Genomic DNA, 25,133 nt, shown 5'->3' with positions numbered 1-25,133 from the left:
GAGTAACAGGAGTAACAAGAGTAACAAGAGTAGCTAACAAGAGTAACAGGAGTAACTAGCAGGAGTAACAGGAGTAACTAACAGAAGTAACAGGAGTAACTAACAGAAGTAACAGGAGTAACTAACAGAAGTAACAGGAGCAACTAACAGGAGTAACAGGAATAACTAACAGGAGTAACTAACAGGAGTAACAAGAGTAAGAAGCTAGACAGTGAAACTTTCATGTCTGGTAACAGTAGTGGCAACAGGAATGACTGCTGTAGGGAAGAGAACAAAAGACAAATCAATTCTCAGAGTTTCAAAAGGACAGGGCTGCTGAGATGCCTTAGTGGCTAAGAGTGCATACTGCTCTTACTGAGGACTTGAGGTTGGCTCCCATTTCCCACTGAGGGCTGCTCACCATTCCCTGTAACTGGGCCCAAGAGTATCAGACGCCCTCTTCTGGGCACTGTAGGCACTTGCTCCCACACCATGGTTCCGAGCTGAAATACTTTTGTAAACTGAATGAATATAGGTAGAAGAAAAACAAGGACGGGACTGCAAAATCATTTTGAGAAACAGGTATCTATGCCTTAAGTTATCACCAAAACAGTTTGGTAGTATGTGTCTTATCTAATTTTCCCATTTTCATCCACCTTGAATCCATTAAATGACAATAGTTAATATCCTGCTATATTTAATGAAATAAAGATAGGTTGATTGTTTTAAATGCTGTGTGTTGGGCCTCTTATAAAACAGTTTTGGATAAGAGAAGACATCATACAGCAGCAAGTTGCATACCTGCAACTCTTGGAAGCCTGAGGCAGGAGGATCATGAATTTGATGTCAACCTGTAAGACAGTTTCCTCAAACAAGACAAAACAAACAGCAACAACAAAACAAGAAAAAAGAGGGAGGTGCTCCTGCTGTGAGGGAGTGCTCCTGCTGTGAGGGAGTGCTCCTGCTGTGAGGGAGTGCTCCTGCTGTGAGGGAGTGCTCCTGTGGTGGCTCACTGCTGAAGCACTTGCCTCCTTACACAGGCCCAGGCTCCATCTCCAGTACATTGGGTAGAACGGAAGGAAGATTTTATTGAACTCAGTGGGCCCTCCAATCTTTAGTAACATAATTTCAAAATATAAACCACTTCCTTAGTTGAATGTATCACAGTTAACTATATTTTTAGAGAACTGTAACTCCTTTTTCAGAGAGTAAACTTAAGAGTCTTGTGCTACTTATATTTGGAAATCTTCAGCTTTATATAACATAACTGCATTTCCAAATAGTGTCCACTAGGTGGCAAGCTTGACCACATTTTTGTTTTTCCATGTATTCATTTTTCTGGGCGGGGGTTGGTGTGGCGTGAGCATGTGCCCTGGTAGGTATGTGCAGGCCAGAAGACATCTGAAGGAGTTGGTTCTCTCCTCCCACTGTGTGGGTCCTGAGGACCAGGCTTAGGCTGTCAGGCCAGGTAGCAAAGGCCTCTCTACCCACTGAGCTTGATCACTGCCCCATGGCCATACTTTAAAGATGACTTGTTTACCTTTCTACAGTTCCCCTTAACATTCATTAAGTACTTTGGCAAATTCAATTTGTAAAAATAAAAATCATGTAACACAAGTAGTTTATATGAGAAAGATAAAGAATGAAGTCTAAATAAAACCTAAAAGCATTGAGAAGGTACTGAGTTTGCTTCACATATTGCTTTGTGGTCTGCTAGACCATGGAAGGAACTAAAGACCATGTGACTCCCAGGGGAAGTTGGCTTAGTTCTCATGAGCGCAGGCTTGTGCTTGTGTGTGTGCATGTGTAATAGATAGCATCAGAGTCTCTCTATGCACGCTTACTCTCTGTCCTTCTATGCTCCTGTCTTCAGTAGTAAGTATAACTACGTTTGTGTTCAGATGTAGGGAAGATACTGACAGAAGGTAAACATTATGGCAGTTTTGTTCTATAGAGAGCCTGGTGACAGAGAAACTGGTCAGAAGTAACAGTACCTGCTCATAATAACGCAAACCAAAGGAGAGACTGACCTACTTGCTTGTGTCATGTGTGCGTGCGTGCGTGCGTGCGTGTGTGTGTGTGTGTGTGTGTGTTTGTATTCTTCTTGCTCATGTTATGTATGCTTCTTGCTTGTGTATGTGTACATACTCCTGGCTTATATATATTTACATCAGGAAGCTGTCACTTCACAGTGGGACCTGGTTTGGAAAATTTGTCATAGATGATTTTATCATTATGGAAGCATTTCAGAAGTACTTAGAATAACCTAAAATGACCATGGTCTCCATAGATGATATGTTTGTTTGTTTTGTTTTTCTTTAGTCAAGGGATCATGTGTCACAGGCTGGCCTTGAACTCACTATGTAGTAGAGGATGCTCTTGGATGTCTTGAATTATTTTTTTAGATTTATTTTATATGTATGAGTGTTTTGCCTGTATGTATGAATGTGGACCGTGAGTGTACTTGGTGTCCATTGAGGCCAGAAGAAGCCATTGGATTCCCTAGAGCTGGAGTTGCTGTCTGGGTTCTGGGAACTGACTCAGATCTTCTACAAGAGCTGCAAGTACTTGTAACCACTGAGCCATCTCGTCAGCTCCTAGAGGACATAGTTTTATGGGGACACCATTGTAAATTTGTCCATTTGCTGATCAAAATGTTGTTATCTGGCATCTGACGCTCTCTTCTCCCTCTCCCCCTGTCTCAAACATACATACAGACATACATGTACAGATGGACCCAACTTATACATGTTTACTTACACATGTTGAGTGACATTATACTTTGAATTTTGATCTTTTCTCAAGCTTGCTCTAAATGCTGTGATCCCCTTTCACAGTGCTGACAGTCCCCTTTGTCAGTGTGTGACAGCTTCCAGGGAGATATGTGAAGAGGAGAGGAACAGAAACAAACAATGCTATATAATGTACTATGCTGATAGGTTAGCTGTTTTAAATGTGCGCACGTGCACACACACACACAAACACACACACACACACACACACACACAATGCCAGGGAAGGATTGAACTGAGTCTCACACGCATAGCAAGGAAGTGTTCTGACTGTATTTGTAGCTTTTAAATGCATTTTAAAATTTAATATATTTTCAACTTATGATGTGCTTATCAGTATGTATTCCATTGTTAAACTGAGGGGTATCTGTATATATACTTGGAAAGGGTGGTGATAAGGGATACACGGATGGCTTAGTGGTTAAGTGCATTGGCTGCTGTTATGCTGGACCTGAGTTCAATTCCTAGCCACTACACTCCAGCTGTAACTCCAGCTCCATGGGATCTGATACTTTTTTCTAGCCTCCAGTGGCAGTCAGTAGGCATGCCCACCACACGCAAGACCATTCATGCAAGCAGAACACCCATACACTTGAAATAAAGTTCAAAAAGTTAAAAATTTTGATCTTTTTCTTAAGCTAGACAGGTACATGAATGTTTATTTGGCTGAAATTCACATCTTGCATATACATATGTAAATATATATGCCGTGTGTGTGTGTGTGTGTGTGTGTGTGTGTGTGTGTGTGTGTGTGTAATTTGAATAAGTGTTTCCACTGGACAAATGGCTTTCTCCAGCTATTGGCCAGTCTCTATTGGCCTCCCTGCCCTTCCTGTTCTAACTATGGGAGCTCCTGACATGTCTGAGAGTAGGAGAACTGTGGGCTGTCATCTCCAAAGAACTTTTGAATATATATTTCAAATAAGCAATGCTATATAGTTGGTGGTAGGGTACATTGTGGCTCTGTGTTGCTGGAGTTAGCAGGAATCTCTGAACAAGCCTGGTGACCTATGATAGGCTTCTTCCCTTCTAGAGGAAATGCATTGAGTTCCCAATAGTTATGTGAAAATAAATGTGTCCTTGCTAAAATAGGAGACTGTTGAGCACTGGCTTACATTAAATCCTAAGTTCAAAGTGTCAGGTCTTTACAGCATGGACTTCAGGATTAGCCACTGCGACAGCAGCAAAACCAGGGTATTAGAATTCAGAGTGTTGAAGGCTCATGTTATGGAGTCATAACCAGTAGGGACATCCAATGACATTTCATCAGAATCATTCAAATGCTACAATAATATGACTCTAACAGAGAAGTCAGGGAGCTCTGGGGACAGTGGGCTCTCAGACTATTTTAGGTGCTGTCGTAAGGGCCCTAAAGACCCTGCGAAGAGAAGAGGGCAGCTAGTGATACGGGAAGCAGATTGGACATTACCCTCTGTCTTTGTCCCCTTAGTTCTGCATTCCAAACTAATGACTTGCTCTGAGCAGAAGTCACCCAGTAGAATATTTACAAGTGTAGTTACCTGTTTAATTTAGCTACCCGCTAGGTATGATCAAGTTAGGGTTCCTTACAAGTTTGTATGTTTTCTATTATTGATGAACTTTCCTCACAATTAAATACTAAGGCTTTCCAATCTTTTTATTGTCACAGAAGAATAATACAAACCTGAAATCACTAAAGCCTGACAAACCTGATTCAGAGGTAAGCTCTTTGGTTGTGTAACAGTCCTGTAACAATGAGACAGAGTTGTGAAGTCTTCCATCCAAGGACAGACCTGCGATTAACATGTGTTTGTAGGAGCAAGCCAAGATAGCAAAGCTCGGACTGAAGCTGGGATTGCTCTCCTCTGATGCTGACTGTGAAATTGAGAAATGGGAAGATGAAGACAACGAGATCGTTCGACATGGACGGAATATGTCCAGGATGGCCTATTCTCTGTATTTATTTACTAGGTATGCAGTCCCATTTTGATGTGTTTATGTGTTTGCTTATTCAGCTATTTTTGAGACGGTCTCAGACAACAGCCCAGGCTGGCCTGGAACTTGCAGGAATTTTCCTGTCTCGTGCTCCTGAGTACTGGGACTATAGGTATGCACCATAAATAAATAAATCTTTACAAAGTTAAGAAAAGGTTGAGAAGTATGAGGAATAACCCCATGGAGTAGCAGAGGCTAGCTGAAGCTTTATGGGCTGGGATATGTGGTTTGGGGACAGAAATACTAAGGCTCAGGAAAACAATTCCTGTAATGTGTGAATGTATGCTGCCTTGTTCACTTAGGTATGTCTCCATAATGTCAATATCTCCTTGTGTTCAAAGCACAAGTTGTTATTTTACCAGTGTCTGCATGTTTCCTCACCATTTTCCTTAAATGCTGTGGCATACCAACCTTATTTAGGTACTCCTCGCAAGCCTATTTGCTACCCTTCATCTTGAGAGATTTGTACTGTCCCTAGACATGTTTATAGCCTTTCCTTAGGCAATTGCTTGAAATCATTATAATCACTTATATAATGTATTAATAGTTATTTCTATATAACAATTCATATTTCTTAATAAAATATTTAAGACAGTCTAGTGCTTTTCAAGTTTTCTTTGTAACATTTGATGTGATTCAGTTGCCCCTCCCACCATTCTTCAGAGAACAGGAAGGATTTGCTCGCACCTCACAGCTGTTAGGGGTAGAAGTTGCTGCTGCTGGCGTGTGCATCCCCTGATCTGTACCTAGGCCATCAGTCCTCTCGTGCATCTGCTGGCTGCTCTGCTGGATTTACCTTTCATTTTCCAGAGTTCCGAATTCTTGGTAGCTTTTAAACTCCTGAATAAAGCTGGTCAACACAAGTAGTATTATGATTATTTTCTACATTTAGAATGGGAATTTTATATGTGCCCCATTGAAGCCAAAGCCGAGTTTCTGCCAGGGTCTGATGTTCTTTTTGTTGTATACGAAATGCAATTGATTGTGACTTATTATCAGATCTCATATATTTATTCATGAAGCAAAATAAAAACAGCCTGAAAAGGACCAGTAGCACTAATCAACTGGATGGTTTCAGTTCTCTCTGCATTGTGAAATTAACATATATGACTTTAACTTAGGAAGTAATAGTTAAAGTTGTTTTAAGAAAAAGGTCACAATATTATCAGTGTGTTCATATTCTTTACAAATTGAGTTCTGCTAATATATAGAATGCTCTAAAAATTAATGTTCTATAAGCCAACTTCCAGGCTCATATTTATATTTAATAACTCATTCTTTTTCAGAGGAGAGGGACCACTGAAAACTTCCCAGGACTTAATTCACTTCCTAGAGGTATGTTTTATTTTCACAAGAACTCAGAGAAAAAAGATCCTGTAGGATAAGAGGGGAAAGGTAACTGAGGGTGGCTGGGAAGATGTGTGTAAGGTGCCATTTGAGTAGGTGCATTGTTGAGGTGACAGAAGGAAGGGTGAGCAGGGTCAGGGTATTTCAGAGGCAGAACAGGTGTGATGGTAGTTACACTATGAACCTTGCAGAGTCGGGAGGCCTGTAGATGAGGTGCTGAGCCATAGTGGGGTGGAAGGCAGGGCATCTCCACAGAACCCTAATGTTCTTTATTTGAAAGAGTGATGGTGCTGAGCCCACTCAGCCTTGGGAAGCAGTGGAATGATCTGATGTTCTAAGGCTTTGACTCAGCTAACACTATAGTTGCTAATGACATTGACTGAGGTGCGGTACAGCAAGGGAGGGGATTAGGTTTATAGAGTGGAAGTCAAGCATTGGGCTTTACCCATAATGCAAAGGCTAGTGTCAGGAATGCACAGAGATTTGGGAGTTAGCAGCTTTCCTGTGCTTTTATAATGGCTAACATTCTGTCAAACAGCAACAGCAGGGAAGCTGTGAGAACTGAGAGAATGTGGAATGATGAGGGATGAGGGGAAGAGAATTGTCAAGTGCTGGCCAAAGCTAAGGGAAAGCCAGCTGCCTTCCCTTTCAGGGATAGGGAAGGTTCAGAAGGCTATTTCACCTTGAGACCTTGTTAACTGCCAATGGCAAGCTGATGACTACCAGGTCAAAGTTCATCCCTCCACCCATACTCTTGATCTAGCTTACTACCAGGACTAGTTTTCCTTCTAAATCACATGTGTGTGCATCCGTGTGTGTGTGTGTGTGTGTGTGTGTGTGTGTGTGTGTGTGTGTGTATGTGACCTGAGAGATCAGAACAGGCTGTGTCCCTGGAGACTCCCTGACTCCCTGGAGCTGAAATTACAGGTGGTTGGGGTTGTGTGGCTCTGTGAGTTGAATTTGGGTTCTCTGAAAGGACAGTGAGTACTCTTGCTATCCCAGCCAAGCCTTGTCTGTAACCCCTGCTGTGGCGTTTTAAGGGGTTTTATGTGTTCTACACTTTAATGTGGCCTGACTGTCCCTTGCTCTTGTCTGGCCATGGTTTTCACTCCTTATAAAATGCAAGGTGAACAGACAAAAATCAAAATTACAATAAAATATAACTGTCTGATTGGCCCTCTCACAAAGCAGGTGTAGAATGTGTCTGGAGGTGAATTCAGTCATGTTAGGTGGAAACAGCAGAATTCCAGCCTGACCTCATTCCCCAAGATTCATGACTCTTTCATACCCGAGTATGAAAAAGTAATAATGTCTTGTTTGACAATTTTATACATGTGGATTATACACTTTGATGTTATTCTCTCCCTCTGGAACTTGCTTTTTCTTCTCATGTCATGGCCTTCCTAGACTCATGTCTCTTTTATTTTTTATAACCTACTGTTTAACTGGGCTTGCTTACATGTATACAGTTGTGTGATTATTTACTGAATCAAGTTACCAGTGGCTACATGCTGAAGAAAACTGGCTCCTCTCTGTAACTGGAGATTTTTGAAGTGATCTGGGGATGCTGTCAGAAAGGAATAAGTAATGTATGAGCCTGTGGCTCCCAGGGCCATTTGACTCTACAGAATAACTGGAGGTCTTTAGGTATAGAGGAGCCTCTCTGGGGATTTTGTCTTAGGTCTGATTAGGAAAATTTCTGATTCTAGCTAAACTCTTATGTTTCCTGTGATACAATGAGAATCTTCTGGAGCTCTGAGGCTCATTCTTCATGTCTGGGTTATTTTTTTTCAACTGCATGAAAGAATTGAGAATATTTGTTTATCAACTGTCCAAGAGACACTGATCTAAAATAGTGATGTTTCCTTCTCTCCCAGGTTTTTTCTGCAGAGGGATTAAAGCTTACTTCAAGTGTACAGTCATTTTCCAAACAGGTAACGCATGTCTCTGTCCAGTGCTAGTGATTTTAAATGTCCACATTGGAAGCATTTTACTAATACATAAAGGTATAAAGGATATAGGCTAGGAGCAAATTTAGAGGACATTCCGTTATATTATCCTGTTCTTTTGTTGTTCTGCTATACTGTGTTATTTTTGTGTGATTATAAATATTCCTTGGGGTTGGAATGGATCTAGCCCAGTGGAAGACCTTGTCTAGAATGCACAAAGACAAAATGTCATAATATTCATGGCTTGTGGAAATGAAGCCATTCTATGAAATTCTTATTTTTATATTAAAAAAAACAACCAAGCACTGAGGGAAGAAAAGCTATAGGTTGGATGTGGTATAACACTCAGAAGACTAAAACAGGTGGGTCTCTATGTGTTTGAGGCCTACCTGGTTGATAGATAGATAGATAGATAGATAGATAGATAGATAGATAGATCGAGTACCAGGTAAGCCAGGGCTATGTGTGAGGTGCTTTCTTTGAAAAAAAAAATATAAAAAGATAGAGCTTTGTTGAGATTGTAATAATTTCCTAAATTCTATTTCAGCTAAAAGATGATGACAAACTTATGCTTCTCCTGGAAATAAACAAACTAATTCCTCTATGCCACCAGCTTCAGACAATAACTAAGACATCTTTGCAGAGTAAAGTGTTTGTAAAGGTAAAGGAGAGGGTGGGTTATCTGGGGGAAATACTTGAGAATGTTTCCTGTCTCTGCCAGTTTAGCTCCAGCCTTTGTGCTCAAGTGCACAGAGTCTGTTTCCTTATTTCATGCTTGTCTGAAAGCAACTGCTCTGTGACTGACCCCAGAGAGCAGCAGGTCACCAACTATTCAATTTGAGGCTGCAGATGAGTTCCTAGCACTGAGCGGCTACTTCTGAGCCCTTCCCCTGCCATCTTCCCCTCACCATGTCATAAATGCCTTGGAGTCGAGGCTCCTGTAATATAGCGGAGGAATTTGGGCAGAGTGTAAACAACTGCAGATTACGGGATGCACTGTCAGTGTGTGGAGGGTTTTGAGAAGCTTATGCATAGCCTGAAGTAGAACAGTGTTGTTCCATCGTCTTTTCCGGGGTTCTGTGAGATAGGCATGAGACCAGGCAGCCAGCGGTATCCTCCCTCTGGAACCTCAAGTCCCCACAGTACCCTGATCTGTACTTCTCAGGACCTTAGCTCTCCATGATGGAGAAACTTGCTGATATAGATGATAATGGTTTGGGAAGTCCTGCTGTTAGAATGACACGCATGCTCTGTCCGTAGGTTGACAAGTGTATTACAAAGATAAGATCCATGATGACGCTTGTGGTCCAGCTCCTCTCACTTTGCTATAAGCTACTGAAGAAGGTGAGATTGTTTTTCTGTATTCAGCTTTATTAACTTAAAGTTAATAAAAGTACACACTTCACTTTACGGCTTGTTTTCAGAGCACAGCAGAAGCTAATTGTCTTAACTCTTCCCTGCAGATGGAAAATAACAGATGGGTCTCAGTGACAAAGAAAGATACTGTGGATGGTCAAACCTGAGCAGCCTGGGGTTCATCTCTGGAATACCATGTGGCACAGCTGACATTTTAAAAAGCAAATAATCCTTTGTACTTTCATAAGTTCATCAGTCTTTTAAAGAGAATGCTGAAATTTTTCTTGTTTCTGATCTTCAGATTAGACAGTCGTGTTGCTATGGTGGTTGCTAAGATTCTAACGGCAGTGCAATTTGAAAACAAACACTGTGCTCAGGGTGTTCTTCAGCACACACCAAATATCCCAACTGTCTTAATGGCGGTTGAATCCCAAAGAAGCAATTGCAAATGCACACTCCCCTTTGGCTTCCTTAACTATTTTTAAAGCTGATTATCTACAACACTAATTTCAGCAGAAAATAATACAGTGGCCTTGTTGAATGTGGAGTTTTTCTTAGGCCTGTGGACTCTTCTTCAGTTCTTGTCGAAGCAGGATAAGGGCCTGTCCCCCAGTGCCTGGTCCCAGATCACTCCTGCTAGCACCATTGCTTCTAGTAAGTATCTCACTGGATAAGGCTGTTAGGCTGCATCTGTTCCTTCCCTATTTCTGGAAGGAAAGCCCCAGGAGTCACTTCAATGAACCCTGGAGCAACTTCAGAAGAGGAGATGGTTTTTCATTTTAGCTGTGGTACACATAGCTGACCAGGCAGTCCTGAATAATGGATGGAATCCTCAGTATTTCTTACTGGTTTCAAACACTTTTGAACTACCCTTCTCAGTATTGATAAAATGACAGTTGCAGAAGACAGAACATTGGAACCAAGAGGCTGTTTAGATTGCAGATACATGTACACTGTATTTTATGTATGTGGAATTGGAATGCTCATCATAAAATAAATATTTTTAGTCTTTTTAACATTAGGGTTTAAACGTCTTCTTGGGCTGGGGAAATGACTCTGCTGGTAACCTGTTTGCCTTATAAGCTGTGTCATAAAGCAAGGAAAAGGTTGCCCAGGAGATCACCCAGCTGACCTGCTGTAACTATCAGAACAAGGGCTGAGAGAGGGAGCACGTGCAGTATCAGCGTGTGCTATATAGAAATCTCACACCTTTAGCTACCATCACAGATGCCAACATAACCAGTCTTTCAAAAACATAATCTTGCAGGCAGCTGTTATAGGGAAAGACTGAATGGAACCATTTTCAGTGAAATAGACAGGATTGTTACCAGCACGTGTGAGTGAAAATTCTGATTTCTTTTTAAACTGAGAAGCAGAATGCTAACTTCACTGGATTCTCAGCGTTATACTTTAGTAATATAGCAGATCCCTCAACAAAACTGTTAAGGACCATCAGATATGTGGCAACAACACCATGATCTTTGACAACAAAATAGGGTTTATTAATTAGTATTAAACATCATGTGATAATGTAGACTTCAATAAAAATTGAATGTTCAAACTGAATTCATACTGACTGGCTTAATTTTGATCCAGTTTGGAGGCAGGCATACTGACCAGTGACAAAATTACAAAGTACCATTCCAACCTGTATTGTTTTACGCGCTGCATTTGAAAGTATTTCTAGCGTGGTTTTTAGCCTGTGAAGCAAGCATTCTCTTAACTTGAAATAAAATGAGCGAAGAAAGATACAACCTGTGAAACTGATATGGACTCACAGCACGAGTCTCCGAGAATCCTTTCTGCTACTTACAATGACGATCTGTTACTGTGTGCCTTGTTTCCAGTCTAGCATGTTCCCTGTAGATGGCATAATTAAGGGACAGTCATTCTGACCCTCAGGTTATAAGAAGTGTGTCTTATGAACTAAAAGTATTAAAAAAATTTTTTTCCCTACAAATAATTGCAAAATACCTTTACACGTCTGAAAATGGAGTATCATTGCCAAGATGTGAGGAAACAGGTCACAGACATCACCAGCTCATGAGGACAGAGGAGCTTACAGATCAGATTCTCCATCTGTGAGGACATTTAAGGGAAACTCAGTTTTGTTCCCTCCTACTTACAGGGAGCTACTTCTTTCTTCTCAGTAAACCTTGCTTGGCTACACTTAAAATTATTTCATTAAAAACAGGGCAAACACAGTTATTACATATTGCATCCTTAAAAAAACCTTCAAGATTTAAAGTCTTTCTTTTAAATTCAGTGTAAACGTCTAATTTAAAGCCAGAACTTCATATGTTTTTTTTTTTTAGCTTTGTAATGTAAAATCTTGTTCTGCTCTAATACATCTATACCTAGGGATGACAGACTCAAGTACCTTCATTACTACAAATTAGCTGTCACCAAAATGTGCAAGATGGAGTCACTACCATGTATGTGCAGGAGCCAGATTGACACGGCAGCATGATTCTTCATGCTGGAAGAGCCCTTGTATGCTTTCAAAGCTTTTCTATGTAAAGTGGAAGGCAGACTCCACATCCCTGCCTCTCCCCAGCAACCTAGAGGGAAAGCCACAGCGGAAAGGGCGAAGCTAGGCTTTTTCATTTCACTTTGAAGCAGATTTGGGAAGGACAGACAGTCCATTTTGTTTTTCCAAAAATATCACACTGTTAAAATTATACTTGAAGTGAGGGGCTGGAGAGATGGCTCAAAGGCTGACAACACTGGCTGTTCTTCCAGAGGATCTGGGTTTACTTCCAAGCACCTACATGGTGACTCACAACCATCTATAACTCCAGTTCCAGGGAGTCTGATGTTTTCTCTTGGCATCTATAGGTGTTCTATGCATGTAATACACATGCATACATGCAGGAAAACATACAGATAAAAAGTCTTTTTTAAAAAGTTGAGGCAGAAGTATTAAGTGTGCCACAGCATTCAAGCACAGTTTATTAACAGACAGTTTCCCTGGTTACAGGAATGTAAAACCTCAAAATATTTCTCAAGACCTTTGTGTTTTTTTAATCAGAAAAGCATTCCTTATTTGCCATTTGTTAGGGTAGCAAGAGAGGAACAGAGTGAGGCTGGAGAAATGGCTCAGTCAGTGAAGCGTTTGCCTCCTGCTGTAGACTGAAGGAAAGATGACTCCCCCACCCCCATGGTCTCAAGTATTTGAATACTTGGTCTCTAGCTAGTGGCGCTGCTGAAGGATGTTGTGAACTTTTAAGATACAGAGTTGCTGGAGGAGGCATGTCACTGGGGACAGGCTTTGTGTTTACAACCTTTGTCCACTTCACTGTGTGCTTCCAGTGTGTGCTGTGATGTGGTTGTTCAGCTTCTTGTGCCTGCTATCATTAGCATCTAATCCCCAGAGACTGGAAGCCAAAAGAAATTGAGTCGCTTTTGGTCATGGTGCTTTATCCCAGCAACAGATAGGCAACTAATACAGAAGCTCCTACCAAGTGCGGTTGTTGCTGCGAAAAAATGTAACCATGTTATTGTTGTTTCTTTTTTGAAATGTGGAACTCTGGAACTTTGGACCAGAAAGATGGCTGAATGCTGAGAGCACCATGAAACAGTATTTGCTGTTTTGAACCTAGAAGACTACTGCTATGAGTAACATAGACAGTAGAGGCCTGGCTCCTGGGGTTTTAGAGGGAAACAGTCTCTATTATTTATGTGACCATTTATGTGACCTTTTGACAAAGAATCTGGCTCCCTTCTATCCAAGTCCTAAGGCTTGGCATGAAGCTGAATTAAAAAGTAATGGACTGATATCTCTGGCATTAGCTATTTCAACACAGTATAACATTGATCAATGAAAACAAGCATGTTGGGGGAAAATACCAAATGTACAGCTTGGAGAAAAGAGCACAGAGAAGCTTAATATTGACTTAGTTAAGAACACTGTTCTTTCAGCGGTCCTGAGTTCAATTCCCAGCAACCATATGATGGCTCACGACTATCTGGAAAGGGATCTGATGCCCTCTTCTAGCATGCAGGTGTACATGCAGATAGAGTACCCATACATTAAAAATAAAAAAGCTCCTCCTAGTGGTGCAGATAAGGAAGAGATGGCCTGCTGACCAGCTCAGCTAGCACTCAGGCCCAGGACTAGGGCTCTGAATTGGCCCACCTCAAAATCTCTTCCATCTGTGAAAGGGCCAGTCCTGCTGTTCCAAAGCTGCAGGATCTCCTTAACACAGGGCAACAACAGAATAACTGGGAGGAATCCTGATGAGGATGCAATACTGATGATGTCAGAGAAGCCAGAGATCTTGAACCAGACCAACCATTCACTGCAATGACCATTTGCAAGTGAGGATGTATAGACAGAGGTATAGACTGTGGGACATACTCTGAAATACTACTTTCTAAGCTTCGTTGTGTGTGTGTGTGTGTGTGTTTTATTAGGTTGCAAGGGCAAAGGGCTAATATGAGGGGACAAGGAGATGAGGGGCTGGGGTGCACGATGTGAAACTCAGAGTTAAGAGTCTCTTGCTCAACACTGGGACAGCGGGAGTTGGTCAAGGTGAGAATCCTTTCAGATAAACTTCTACTCTGTGAAAGAAGAACCTGGCTTTTTGCTAGGAGAAAGCAATACCATATAAGAACTGCTGTGAATGTGATCAAAGGCAATGAAAGCCAACAGTCTAATTTTCAAATATTTTCTACATAGTACTAGCTTTGCAGGCATAAAAGATGCAAGAATGAAAAGTCAGGATTCTTTCTGGCTTCAGAAAGTCACCGAGGCCAGGAAACATGTGACAGAGATGGAGTTTCTGCACGAAGGCCATGAGAGGCCACTGTGAAGCTGTCAAGGTAAAACTTGGGTTGTAAACTGGGCGGTGGTGGCGCACACCTTTAATCCCAGCACTTGGGAGGCAGAGGCAGGCAGATTTCTGAGTTTGAGGCCAGCCTGGTCTACAGAGTGAGTTCCAGGACAGCCAGGGCTATACAGAGAAACCCTGTCTCAAAAAACCAAAAACAAACAAACAAACAAAAAACAAAAAAAAACTTGGGTTGTGGCACAAATCCCAAGATACTGGAAAAAAAAGTTGTGAGACATCTGCCAGGGAAGAGTTGCACAGCGAGGAACCATCAGAGAATGATGTTACAGGCAGCAGAGCTGGTGGGTCAGAGGCATCTTAGAAACTAAACCCTTAGATAGTGGATATGGAGCTGCAGGGTTTAGCTTTTATCATGCTGGTTTTATTCTTCGGTCCAGTATCTCATCACTATGCCATCATCCCTTCCTTCTGGAATGGGAATGTATATTCTGTGACATTGTATGTTAGAAGTATGTAACTGGCTTTCTGATTTACAGGGCAGACAAGAGATTGCACTGAGTCTCAGAAGAGTCCTTGGAACAGTGTTAAGACTGTTAACAACTATGAGAATGTTTGATATTGGACTAACTACATTTCGCATGACCTAACTATGGGCCTACAGGCATCCTGGGGAGAATATTGTAGACTGAATGAAAAATGACCCCTCCCATAGACTTAGGTGTTTGAGCCCTTGGTCCCCAGTCAGTGGTACTATTTTGGGGAGGTTATGGAACTTTTAGGACAAGAAGTCTTGCTGGGGAATTTATCACCAGGGGCAGTTTATAACCACATTCTCCTTCCAGTTCACTCTGCTCTTGGTGTGTGGTAGAGATGCAATCTCTTAGTATCCTGCTCTGGCTTCCATGCCTTCCCACTATTGTGGTCATCCAGTCTCTGGAATTAATAAACCCAGATAAACTCTTTTTGAAGTTGCTTTTGGTTGTGGTATTTTATCACAGCAACTGAACAGTAACTAATTCACCTTGAAAGCACAAAGCCCAGAGTTTGGGTTTCCAGGCCCATATAAAGCTAGGTATGGTAGTGTGGACTTGTAATACCAGCCTTGGAAGACGAGAGGCAGAGGACACAGATACTTCCCTGGAAGTACATGAGGTATCTGGCAAAGTTCCAAGCCAAAGAGAAACTGTCCTTAACAAAGGTAAAAAGGCACTTGAAGCTGTTTTCTGATGTATATGCAAGCAAACACCCACAAGTGTACTTCCCAGCACACAAAGCAAGTGCCTGGGCAAGGCAGATCTGAGAGGCTGGGTACAAATGGGGACCAAGGCTTGTGATGTTAAGACAAAGGAGGGAAATTAGGTTAGGTGGAAGGTGAAGCTTCTCCCACGGCTGGGCGGCTGTGAGGAACACTTCATACACACTGGCTGTCTTCAGTGCACTGATGGTTTAGGCCAGGTAGGGTGAGAATCCTGTATTGCCTCCATAAAAAGGCTTAGGACGCAGTGGTTGTGGCATTAGTGCGTTTTACCACGACTTCTTCATACTGTTGCTGTGTCAACAACCCTTCTGTTACACTTTTACTTTCTTCAAACTTGGGTAATACAACTGCAATGTAGCCTTCAGTGGATGGCTGGGGAAGAAAACAGAACCCTTAGTAAAGCCCGATGACTTCTAAGAGGCATGTGGGTGGGCTGCACTTTCCCGACTCTTCTTTACCTTTTCTTGAAGAAGAGATGGCTGATGGAGAATGTTCTCGTTCACTTCCATCAATCGACCTCTAACACAGCTGTTTAAAAAAAAAAAAAAAAGAATTTTTAGGAAAAAAAAAGTTTCGCCAGTAATTTTCCCTTCAGTGTACACAGGCATTTGACATTAAAGCACTAAGTCTCCACGGGATGGCTACGACATGCTTACCTAGATATGGTATATTCTTCTCCATCAGAGCAGTAAATCTTACACAGAGGTGCAAGCTCTGTTAGAAACTGTGCCCCCTGGGTAACGAGAAGAAAAAAAAAAAATTAAAAAAAATTGTGCATTTCCATTTTCCTCTAATAGGTAGCCCTCACCATTAAAACAGGATCTAGTCTTGGAATTTGTGTTTTACAGCAGAATGATTTAAGTACATAAAACCATTATTCATGTACTTCAACGTGATAACTTACTAATAATGGGTAGTTTAGTTACAGATGAATGTGTGTTTGTTTTAATCACAAATGAGAAATCTATATATGGACAAGTATAAAGATTTCAATCTATAGGATAATTCATTGCAAGTAGTATTGTAAGACTCATTTATGACATATGCCAGCAATACCCTACAAACTTAGCTCCATTAAGACCCCTATCTTCTGCTGAGTGTGGTGCTTTTGCTTTAATCTCTCTGCTCAAAAGACAAAGTCAGGTGAATCTTTGAGTTTGAAGCTCGCCTGGTTTCCACGTTGATGTCCAGGCTAGTCAGGGATACAGTGAAACCCTATCTCAAAAACCACAATGACAACAAACTAAAAATACTGAAACGATTCTTATCTTTTATATTAGAAGTTAATAGGTAAAGAAACTTTACATGGTCAACTGCTAAGACTTTTTGAATAAGTAATATTTTTATAACTAAAAAACAAAACTCGTGGGCTGAAGAACTAGCTCAGAAGGTAAGACTATTTCCTGTTCTTAAAAAGGACCCAGGTTCAGTTCCCAGTACCCACATGGTAGCTCACAACTGCCTGTAACTAGTTCTAGGGGATTTGACAAGTTGCCCTCACCTCTGCAGGCTTCCGGTACACATGTGTCACAGACACATACACATAAATAAAAATGAAAAAAATGTTTAACTAAACCCCAGAAAACTAACCAAAACGCATACCCTTTAACTACTAGTACCACATTGTAACATACTTCCTGACAGCATGTATGGTCATTGTTTCAGATGCTCTGGGAGATGGGTAAATCAAGGGTACTTTGACAAATATCTCTAAGCAGGCAAGTGAGAGTGTGTTTCATGCACTGCTCTCTTTTTAAGAATTTAAGAACATGGGCAGCTGAAGGCAAGATTCTTTTTTTATTTTTGAGGTTTTTGTTATGCAGCCTTACCCAGCCTGGGACTCACTATATAGCCCCATACTTGCTACCTCAACCACCCAAGAGATGGGATTACAGGCAAAGGTCAACGCTCATCTTCCATCTCATCCCCTGAGGATAAGAAGAATGGGAACACAGAACCTTTGATACTATACTTCTTGATACACTTTGGGGGTGGGGGGGAGAGTGTTTTTACTGAGAACTTATGTTGAACTGCTAGAAAAAGTCTTAGGGCTGACTGGATCCATCAGAGCATGAGTACAGAAAAAATCTCAGTAGAAAAGAAAAATCACAGAATTACAGAAACATACCCGCTTAAATTTCCCAGAAACTTTGTTCTCAAGTCTGCTACAGTTGTTACTGATCTGATAGGAAATGCTTTGAATGGTTTTGCCACTTTGAAGAACGGGATGAGATCCTGCCAGTGTGATGACACATATTCTACAAGGAGAAAAACAGTCAACCCTGTGTCATGGCATGGCCAGTATTCCTGCTGAGAGAGGCCTATCCAAACTGACCTTCATTCAGTCCAATTATCTCTTTCTCTTTTGCTGTGACTGGACCCTAAGTGTAGCATGGGGAGCGTAATCACACAGGAGGAGAAAACAGAGTTGAATCTCATTCCCCGGAAAGGGAACAGTACCACAAGTCTCTAGTAAGCCTGGGTAGCAGAGAAGCAAGGCAAGATTGTGTACACAGAGCCTCCACAAGGAGCCATTCCATAGGTCCGGACGTACAGTGGTTGGCGCAGGTTGGCCAAGCAGTATATGACTGAACAAGACTTGTTCCTCCCATCACAATTCTATAATACCATTTCAACACCGTAGAAGATTTCATGAATGCTCATACCCAAGCCAAGACCACACCAGGCTAACTACCAGAATGAGATTGTTGATAATTTAAAATGCCTGGTTTGCTTACCGGTTGGAGTGCTGGAGTATACAGTGGTCCTCGCAGGGTTTTCCTTTAACATCTAGAGGAATAAACGAGTTGCTGGTTGTTGAATTGGTATTTACTATTACCATGTGATTACCTTCTTTGGTTCACGGCTATAGTTCATTATGAAGCTGATCACAGTGGTCAAGGTAAATAAAGGTTAGGAAGTATTTTAAGTGGCCTAATTCAGATAGGATCCTTTATTCAATGTTAAGGCAGGAAAGGTTATTAACTCCTCCATCTTGTCACTTCCCTGAATTAAAAAGGCTCAAGCAGAGGCTAGAGGAGGCTCCCCAAAGTTGGTATCGGTATTTTCTTGGCACAAAGAACACCAGCGAAGCCTACTTCAAAACGTCCAGTGGACGATATGCACGGTTTCTTCTTAACATTAGATAGTAGTTCCTTAACATCTCTTAATGTTTTCTCCATGCCTAAGGTTTCTTCCCGACTCGGCGTAGGATTGATCCCTCCAAGCACACCAACACTTCGCAGTGTGTGTGGAAGTCCAGATAGACTAACGCGGAGTCCCTTAGTTTAGTTAACGTCCTTTCCTGCAAACAACCCACATGTGGCACTGCGCTTCCCATGTCGGAATGCGCCTATTTTAGTTCTCCACCGGTGCAAACCAGTATTCCTGGGACTAGAAAGCTCAAGGAAGAGCACGGGTGGCTTACAATAGCGTTGCAGAAGTGCCTGCCGCATCCACCCTGCGCGGTAGAGCAGAGCTCACCACCATTCCGCACTTACCCGCTTTATACCAGCGAGTGTAGTATCGATCCACAAGGGAGGGTGGCGGGGATTCGGTAGCTATGACTACCTCTGGTGGCGCTAGCCTGGCTTCTGGGCAGCGGAGCTCTTCCATACTGCTGGTTACTTCCGGTGAATGGTAGCGTGGTAGCGTCTAGCGCACGCGCGCGCGCCTCCCAAGCCCTTGGCCAACTCCCTCCCCCAACCCCGTCACCTGAGCTCCTGGCCAAAGCCCAACTGCGGGGCAAAGAGAACTAGGCGTCAAAAGGCTGAGGGACAGCAGACAGCAAAGTCCTTCTGCCTCTATCAGGTTAGGGTCCCCGCCACCACAGTCACTCCCAGAGCGACTGAGGAGGTGCGTCTGGCCACACCCACCCGGTGACGTCAGTCAGCGCGCCCCGCGTGTGACGCCACGTCTGCGCCGCCTTTCTTGTGCTACCTGGCGGGTTTCGCCCATCAGTGGATCGCGTCTCTTGTTCCCCGCGTGCATTGGCGGTTCCCTTCCAAATCCAGTGCGTCGTGAAGGCTCGGAGCCGTCGTGAGGGCGTCGTAGGTGAGCATTCGCCTGTCCCAGTCCGAGCCGCTGAGTGCGGCCTGGTCTTGCCATGCAGGACTGTTTTGGTGCAGGGGAGATGCACGCGCTTCTGCCTGCGCGCGCCGGCCGGGCGGCATGGACCTCTTCTTTCCTCGATCGGATGTTTTGTGTCCACTTTTCCCCCCGGGACCATCGTGGGGCGCTGCGGGACACAGCTACGGGGGATGAGGGTCGGGTCCCCGAATTGCCAGTTTCCTTGTAGTGTGTAAATAAAATCTCTACCAGCTAATTGGTTAGCTCGTCGTGGGGGATGATAGGTAATAGAGGCCTCCGTGCTGTGCTGCGCCGCGGGTCCTTTCACGCATTTGGGACCTTTCTATGGAGTAGTGTATCTCGTGCTTCCCCAGGTGGTGTACCTAAGCTGGAATTTCTGTGATGGCAGTGATTGTGTAATCTTTTGTCTTAGGGCCTACCATTTGGCAAGTTTTGATGTAAGTCACATAACGGATCTTAGGTATTGTGTAAAGGATTCGTTTGTATATTGAGAACCATGATATATAACCAGCGAATACCTCGATGTGTAAGTGAAAGAAAAAGAGGCAAAGGCAAATTTTAGCTTGTGGAAACAAAGACGACAGTACGTCCCAAGCCAGGATGAGCTATTATTTGATAAGAGATCAGCAGGTTGTCTGTTTTTTAGGTTGTGTCTCATGTGCTTGTAAGGGTCAGCTTATGATAATATCAGGAGATTTTGAGTTTAATGTTCAGTTTGAACTTGTTCAGTTACAACGAGGTATATAGGTCTATCTAATCTTCCCTTTAGTGAGCTACCTAGTCTGAAGGTAGGGGAGCAAGGGGAGAAAACGGCTCAATGGTCAGACTTTTGGGACATGATCAGAGTTGTATGAAACAACCTTTTAGCACGTGTGGGTGGAACCAAAAGAGTTGTAGTTGGAGGTGCCAAAGGAAGGCTATTAGCAGATTGTGATCCTACAAGCATTTGGAAGATAATCTTTTCCTAACTTTGAAAGCATTGAGAAACACAGGGCTATGTAACTCCAAAAAGTTAAATGAGTGAGGAGTATCGGAATGACAGTTTAGAGAAGTTTCAGTTTTCATGCTAAAAGAATTGGGGCATTAGAGAGATTAATGAGTTTACCTTTTTTCATGTGCATAAAGTGGCCAAGGAGGCCAGAAGAGGACTTGGGATTCCCTGGAGCTGGAGTTATAGATAGTTGTTAGCTGCTGTGTAGGTTTTGGGAACTGAACTCAGGTCCTCTGGAAGAGCAGCTAGTACTCATTAACTTCTCAGCCATCTTTCCAGACCTGAACTTAGCCATTCTTTTTAAAACTCAGATTGCTTTGCTGCATTTTATCAGTTAGGGTCCAGTCAGAAAAGTAGAGGCCACACAGTATTCCAGCAGGATTTATTATGAAGAATTACTTAAACTGCTATAGGAGGAAGGAAAAGAAAAGGTGAAAAACAAGTAATTTAGAAGGCAAGCTGAAGGAAGCGGTTCCCATGGGTAGGGAGCATCACTAGGGCAGATGTTGGCATCATCAGGACCTAACACCTCATAGAAAGGCCATGTAACCCCGGGACTCAGACTCTGAATTGATGCTAAGAAACTCAGGATGAAGGTGTTTGCAACCCTATAGGAAGAACAATAATATCAACCAACCAGAGTTCCCAGGGCCTAAACCACCAATCAAAGAGTACACATGAGGGAGCCATGGCTCCAGCAGCATATGTAGCAGAGGATGGCCGTCTCAGGCATCAATGGGAGGAGAGGCCCTTGGTCCTGTGAAGGCTCCATGCCCCAGAGTATGGGAATTTGAGGGCAGGAGTGAGTGGGTAGATGAGGGAATACCCTCATAGAAGCGGGGGGTGGGGGGGAGATGAGATAGGGGGGTTAGGGGGTGGGAACTGGGATAGGGAATAACATTTGAAATGTAAATTAAAAAAATAACCAATTAAAAAAAGGTGGGGGGAAAAAAGAAACTCAGGATGAAGCCTGGGGCTAAATTTCTGTGTCTGGGGATGCAGCATGCCTGATTAATGCTCCTGCCTCTGGGATGGCAATGATGAGACAGACTAGCTCTGACAGTCCCAGAGTCTGTAAAGGTAAAGGCAGGTTGTTGGCATGGTAGTCACAGTTACAGACAGATAATCAGAAGAAGTCAGTCATCTTAATTTGCTATTACCTTCTATCATTTTTATCCTGGATTCTATGGATACAGAGGAGCACAGATTTTGATGAGTAGGCACCAAGTTCATGGAGAGGGATGTGTATCATGGCAACATTGGATCATAGCATATGCTATGGTTATCATTTGATTATGTCTCCAGATTTAACATGTTGTAAATTAATCTGCAGATTAGCCCTGTGTAAAGCTAGAAGCTTTAGGAAGTGAGAGTGTGTGTGGCCGTGTATATGCTGGTGTGTTCACATTAAATATACCCCTGTCATTCTAATAACCACTTCTCTCTTCCTGAGTCATGCTCAATGTGAGGAAGGCCATTTATTTAGCTGTTAATATTTCATTTCGGGAAATTTGTTTTTTTTTTCTTCAGAAATTGCTTCATCATGAGAAATCTGAAGTTGCATCAGACCCTGGAATTTAGGGACATTCAGGCACCAGGGAAACCTCAGTGTTTCTGTCTGCGAGCTGAACAGGGGACGGTGCTGATTGGCTCAGAACGTGGACTGACAGAAGTAGATCCTGTGAGAAGAGAAGTAGGTCACTGATGTAGATGCCTGCTCCTGCCTTGGTCCTGCACTTGCAGTTGTGTTCTTCCTCCCCACTAGTCCCCTTTAGATCCAGAGTAATTCAGATACTCCTGAATAGTCGTTCTCTTTGCCTCGTGTAGATGGCTTACTAGAGAATTTAAAAATAGTAGCCAACTTTTAATTCTGCTGATTTTGTAAGCTAAGTTGACAAAGCTCTGACCATATATTTTATGTGGGTACCTCACATTTCACCTCGCCTGATTGTACTGTATTAGTAATCGATTAGGGCTCTGTGTGGATATGTCCATAGAGGTTGTACATTTTACCTGTTTTGTGGTGCTGTGATTGGAAACACCTTACCTGATTTGGGCTTCTAACACAGACTGGCTAAACTCCCAGTCCTCAGTGCTAGATCTGAATGGATATGTCTGAATGTTGTAGGGTGATTCTGATATGTTCCCTTGATTATTTTTTTGCTACTCATATTTTGTTTAAGTGATTGATTGTTGTTGCATACATTGTAGAAATGATAGGCAACTGCAGTTAGGGGGTTAGACATATTCAAAAGTAGTAAAGGCCCTGAGTTTGATCGTCCATTGGAGAACAAATGTGAATAAAGGATGAGTGCTGTCAGTAGCTGCATTTTTTTTTTCCTTAAGATACTGATTTTTTTTTTTAATCAAATCGTAATTTTTACTTATTCGCACAGGGGTTATAAACACAAAAAGGCAGGATGTGGGAAAGGGGGTGACACCAGACCGTAGGTGTTCAGGGGGAGTACAGATATCTTTCAGAACAGGGTATTGGCTGGGTGAAGGTTCAGGGGACAGGTTGCTATGACTTTGCCTATGATTCACTTGTCCTTATCTAAGTTGATACTATCCGCCAAGGCTACCTATTTACAAGGTCTATGACTACTCAGGCTGGTAAATTTCCAAAAAAGCTGCCTGTTTACAATAGCTTATAGCCATCTGTTTCAGTGTTTTTCCACAGAGACCCAAGACTTGGTGTTAGTACACATATATGACAGGCCTATTGCTGATTTTAAGCCTATGGCTGATTTTAGGCTTTCAATGTGTATGCAGGGCTGCCCCTGACATCTCCTCCCTTCTCCAAGTATAGAAAGGCCGTGGCAATTTTAATCTTTCAAAGGTGGGGATAGAGGCCTGACCTCCAGTAATTGAAGGGGACCTTGTAATGATTCTGGTCCTCCTGTCGTTGTCCAGTGAGGCATCAGAGCCATGCCCATCCCGGTGTATTTTTCCTGGAGAGGGGCTACTTTTGACATCAATCCCTATGCAGTCAGGCTTGTCCCTCAGGGAACCCAGAGAGATATTTTTAACAGTAGCTGCATTTTTATAGGGTATTTTTAAACAGAGCATACTTGTGTTTTTGTTGTTTGTTTTTTTTTTTTCTTTTAATTTTTTTTTTTTTTTTTTTTTTGCAAAAAGAATTTATTATGTATTGTCCTTGTTAAAAGACAATAGAGTTGTAATATTTCTAAAATGAAAGTTTGGGTTTTAATCTAGGGAAAATCCTCGCATGAAAAATTTATGTTATTAAAGAATCATTAAGGTCCGAGGAGATGGACAACGGTTAAGAGTCCTGGCCACTCTTAAAGTGAATCCCAGTTCAGTTCCCAGTACCCATGTGGCAGCTTACAACCATCTACAACTCCAGTTCCAGGGAATCCCACACTCTCAACGGGCCTCCGACGGCACCAGGTGCACACACATATGGTCCACATGCATACATTCAGGCAAAATACCCATACACATAAAATAAAAACAAGTAAATCTTATATATAAAAAGAATTATTAGGAACATTTTATTTCTGGAACTCAGATGGCTCTTGAATGTAAACACTGATTTGCTTACGTGTGTTTTGTGAAAGGTGAAGTCTGAAATTTCTTTGGTGGCAGAAGGTTTTCTTCCAGAGGATGGAAGTGGCTGCATTGTGGGTATTCAGGACTTGCTGGATCAGGAATCTGTGTGTGTGGCCACTGCCTCCGGGGACGTCATAGTCTGCAATCTCAGCACACAACAGGTAGGTGTCAGGCCTGGTGAAGAGGAAGTACCTAGTACCTAGTACCTAGTACCCTCGGCCAAGCCATGACATTAAAATATTTGCAAGTTAAATGGCTATGGTGATATTTTAGAAGTCAAAAACCAGTTTAGTCTACTGCATCCATTAATCAGACAGTCAAGTTGGGACATTACATTTTAAATTAGAACCTAAAATCGAATAAAAACTAATCATTCTTCCCAGAAGATGCTCCAACATATAACAAGGACATATGCTCCACTATGTTCATAGCAGCCTTATTTATAATAGCCAGAAGCTGGAAAGAACCTAGATGTCCTTTAATAGAGGAATGGATAAAAAAAATGTGGTACATTTACACAATGGAGTATTACTCAGCTGTTAAAAACAATGAATTTGAGAAATTCTTAGGTAAATGGATAGAACTAGAAAATACCATCCTGAGTGAGGTAACCCAATCACAAAAGAACACACACGGTTACTAATAGTGGGATAATAATTGCAGCTTGTAATTAGTAAAGGGTTAGATTATGCCAAGCCCTTTTTATGGTTTGTTTTTTTTTTTTAATGCAAACTTTTATTTACTCCTTACTATGGTTTTGTTAGGTAGCTCGTGATTGGTTTCTCGTGTGTAGAAGCACTTGGGGCTTAGATAGCTCAAGTAGCTCTGTCAAGTTCCTGGTTCCCAGATGGAGCTTGACCATCACAGTCTGTGGGAAGAAATGCACTCCTCGGCATGTCTTTGAATGTGTTAATAAACTTTACTCTTCATTCACGCTGAAAATTGTCAAAGTCTGTTACGTATAAGTTAACTGGCGTTGCTCGCATTTAAGTTAGAATTTTCCTTCCTAATTGTCTCCTGATCCCTGAGCCA

The 25,133-nt window shown here is 42.2% G+C and overlaps 3 protein-coding genes across 4 annotated transcripts in view; 2 read left to right on the top strand and 1 right to left on the bottom strand.

The window, feature by feature from the left end:
- Positions 1–10,963, top strand: part of Ctnnal1 (catenin alpha like 1) — a 56,409-nt gene extending 45,446 nt beyond the window's left edge. Inside the window, exons 13-19 of the mRNA XM_028779910.1 lie at positions 4,420–4,470; positions 4,567–4,721; positions 6,032–6,080; positions 7,970–8,026; positions 8,589–8,702; positions 9,302–9,385; positions 9,505–10,963. Coding sequence (XP_028635743.1) covers positions 4,420–4,470; positions 4,567–4,721; positions 6,032–6,080; positions 7,970–8,026; positions 8,589–8,702; positions 9,302–9,385; positions 9,505–9,564 — 570 coding nt within the window. The 3' untranslated portion in view covers positions 9,565–10,963. The remainder of the gene's footprint in view (positions 1–4,419; positions 4,471–4,566; positions 4,722–6,031; positions 6,081–7,969; positions 8,027–8,588; positions 8,703–9,301; positions 9,386–9,504) is intronic.
- Abitram (actin binding transcription modulator) lies at positions 10,876–19,116 on the bottom strand. 2 transcript variants are annotated; one of them, XR_003712980.1, is made up of 7 exons: positions 18,949–19,116; positions 18,187–18,238; positions 17,577–17,706; positions 16,105–16,181; positions 15,907–15,976; positions 11,372–15,820; positions 10,876–11,257 (listed from the first exon to the last, which is right to left on the bottom strand). XR_003712980.1 is itself a non-coding variant. In XM_028779911.1 (6 exons), exons 1-6 carry the CDS (start codon positions 19,061–19,063, stop codon positions 15,683–15,685), a joined length of 582 nt encoding a protein of 193 aa, XP_028635744.1. In that variant the 5' UTR covers positions 19,064–19,116; the 3' UTR covers positions 10,876–15,682. The 2 variants fall into 2 exon arrangements, 1 of the variants encoding a protein (XP_028635744.1); XM_028779911.1 differs by having other exon boundaries at positions 10,876–15,820.
- A 212-nt stretch (positions 19,117–19,328) lies between these two features.
- The window catches only part of Elp1 (elongator complex protein 1), a 54,998-nt gene continuing 49,193 nt past the window's right edge, over positions 19,329–25,133 (top strand). The window contains exons 1-3 of the mRNA XM_028779961.1: positions 19,329–19,501; positions 22,059–22,221; positions 24,110–24,262. Of these exons, the coding sequence (XP_028635794.1) occupies positions 22,072–22,221; positions 24,110–24,262 (303 nt within the window). The 5' untranslated portion in view covers positions 19,329–19,501; positions 22,059–22,071. The remainder of the gene's footprint in view (positions 19,502–22,058; positions 22,222–24,109; positions 24,263–25,133) is intronic.

The sequence above is a fragment of the Grammomys surdaster genome, unplaced genomic scaffold (genome assembly GCF_004785775.1).
Source record: "Grammomys surdaster isolate TR1022 unplaced genomic scaffold, NIH_TR_1.0 363, whole genome shotgun sequence".
Lineage (NCBI taxonomy): Eukaryota > Metazoa > Chordata > Mammalia > Rodentia > Muridae > Grammomys > Grammomys surdaster.
Note: the sequence above shows the minus strand (reverse complement) of the source record. Positions and strands in the feature narration are given on the sequence as shown.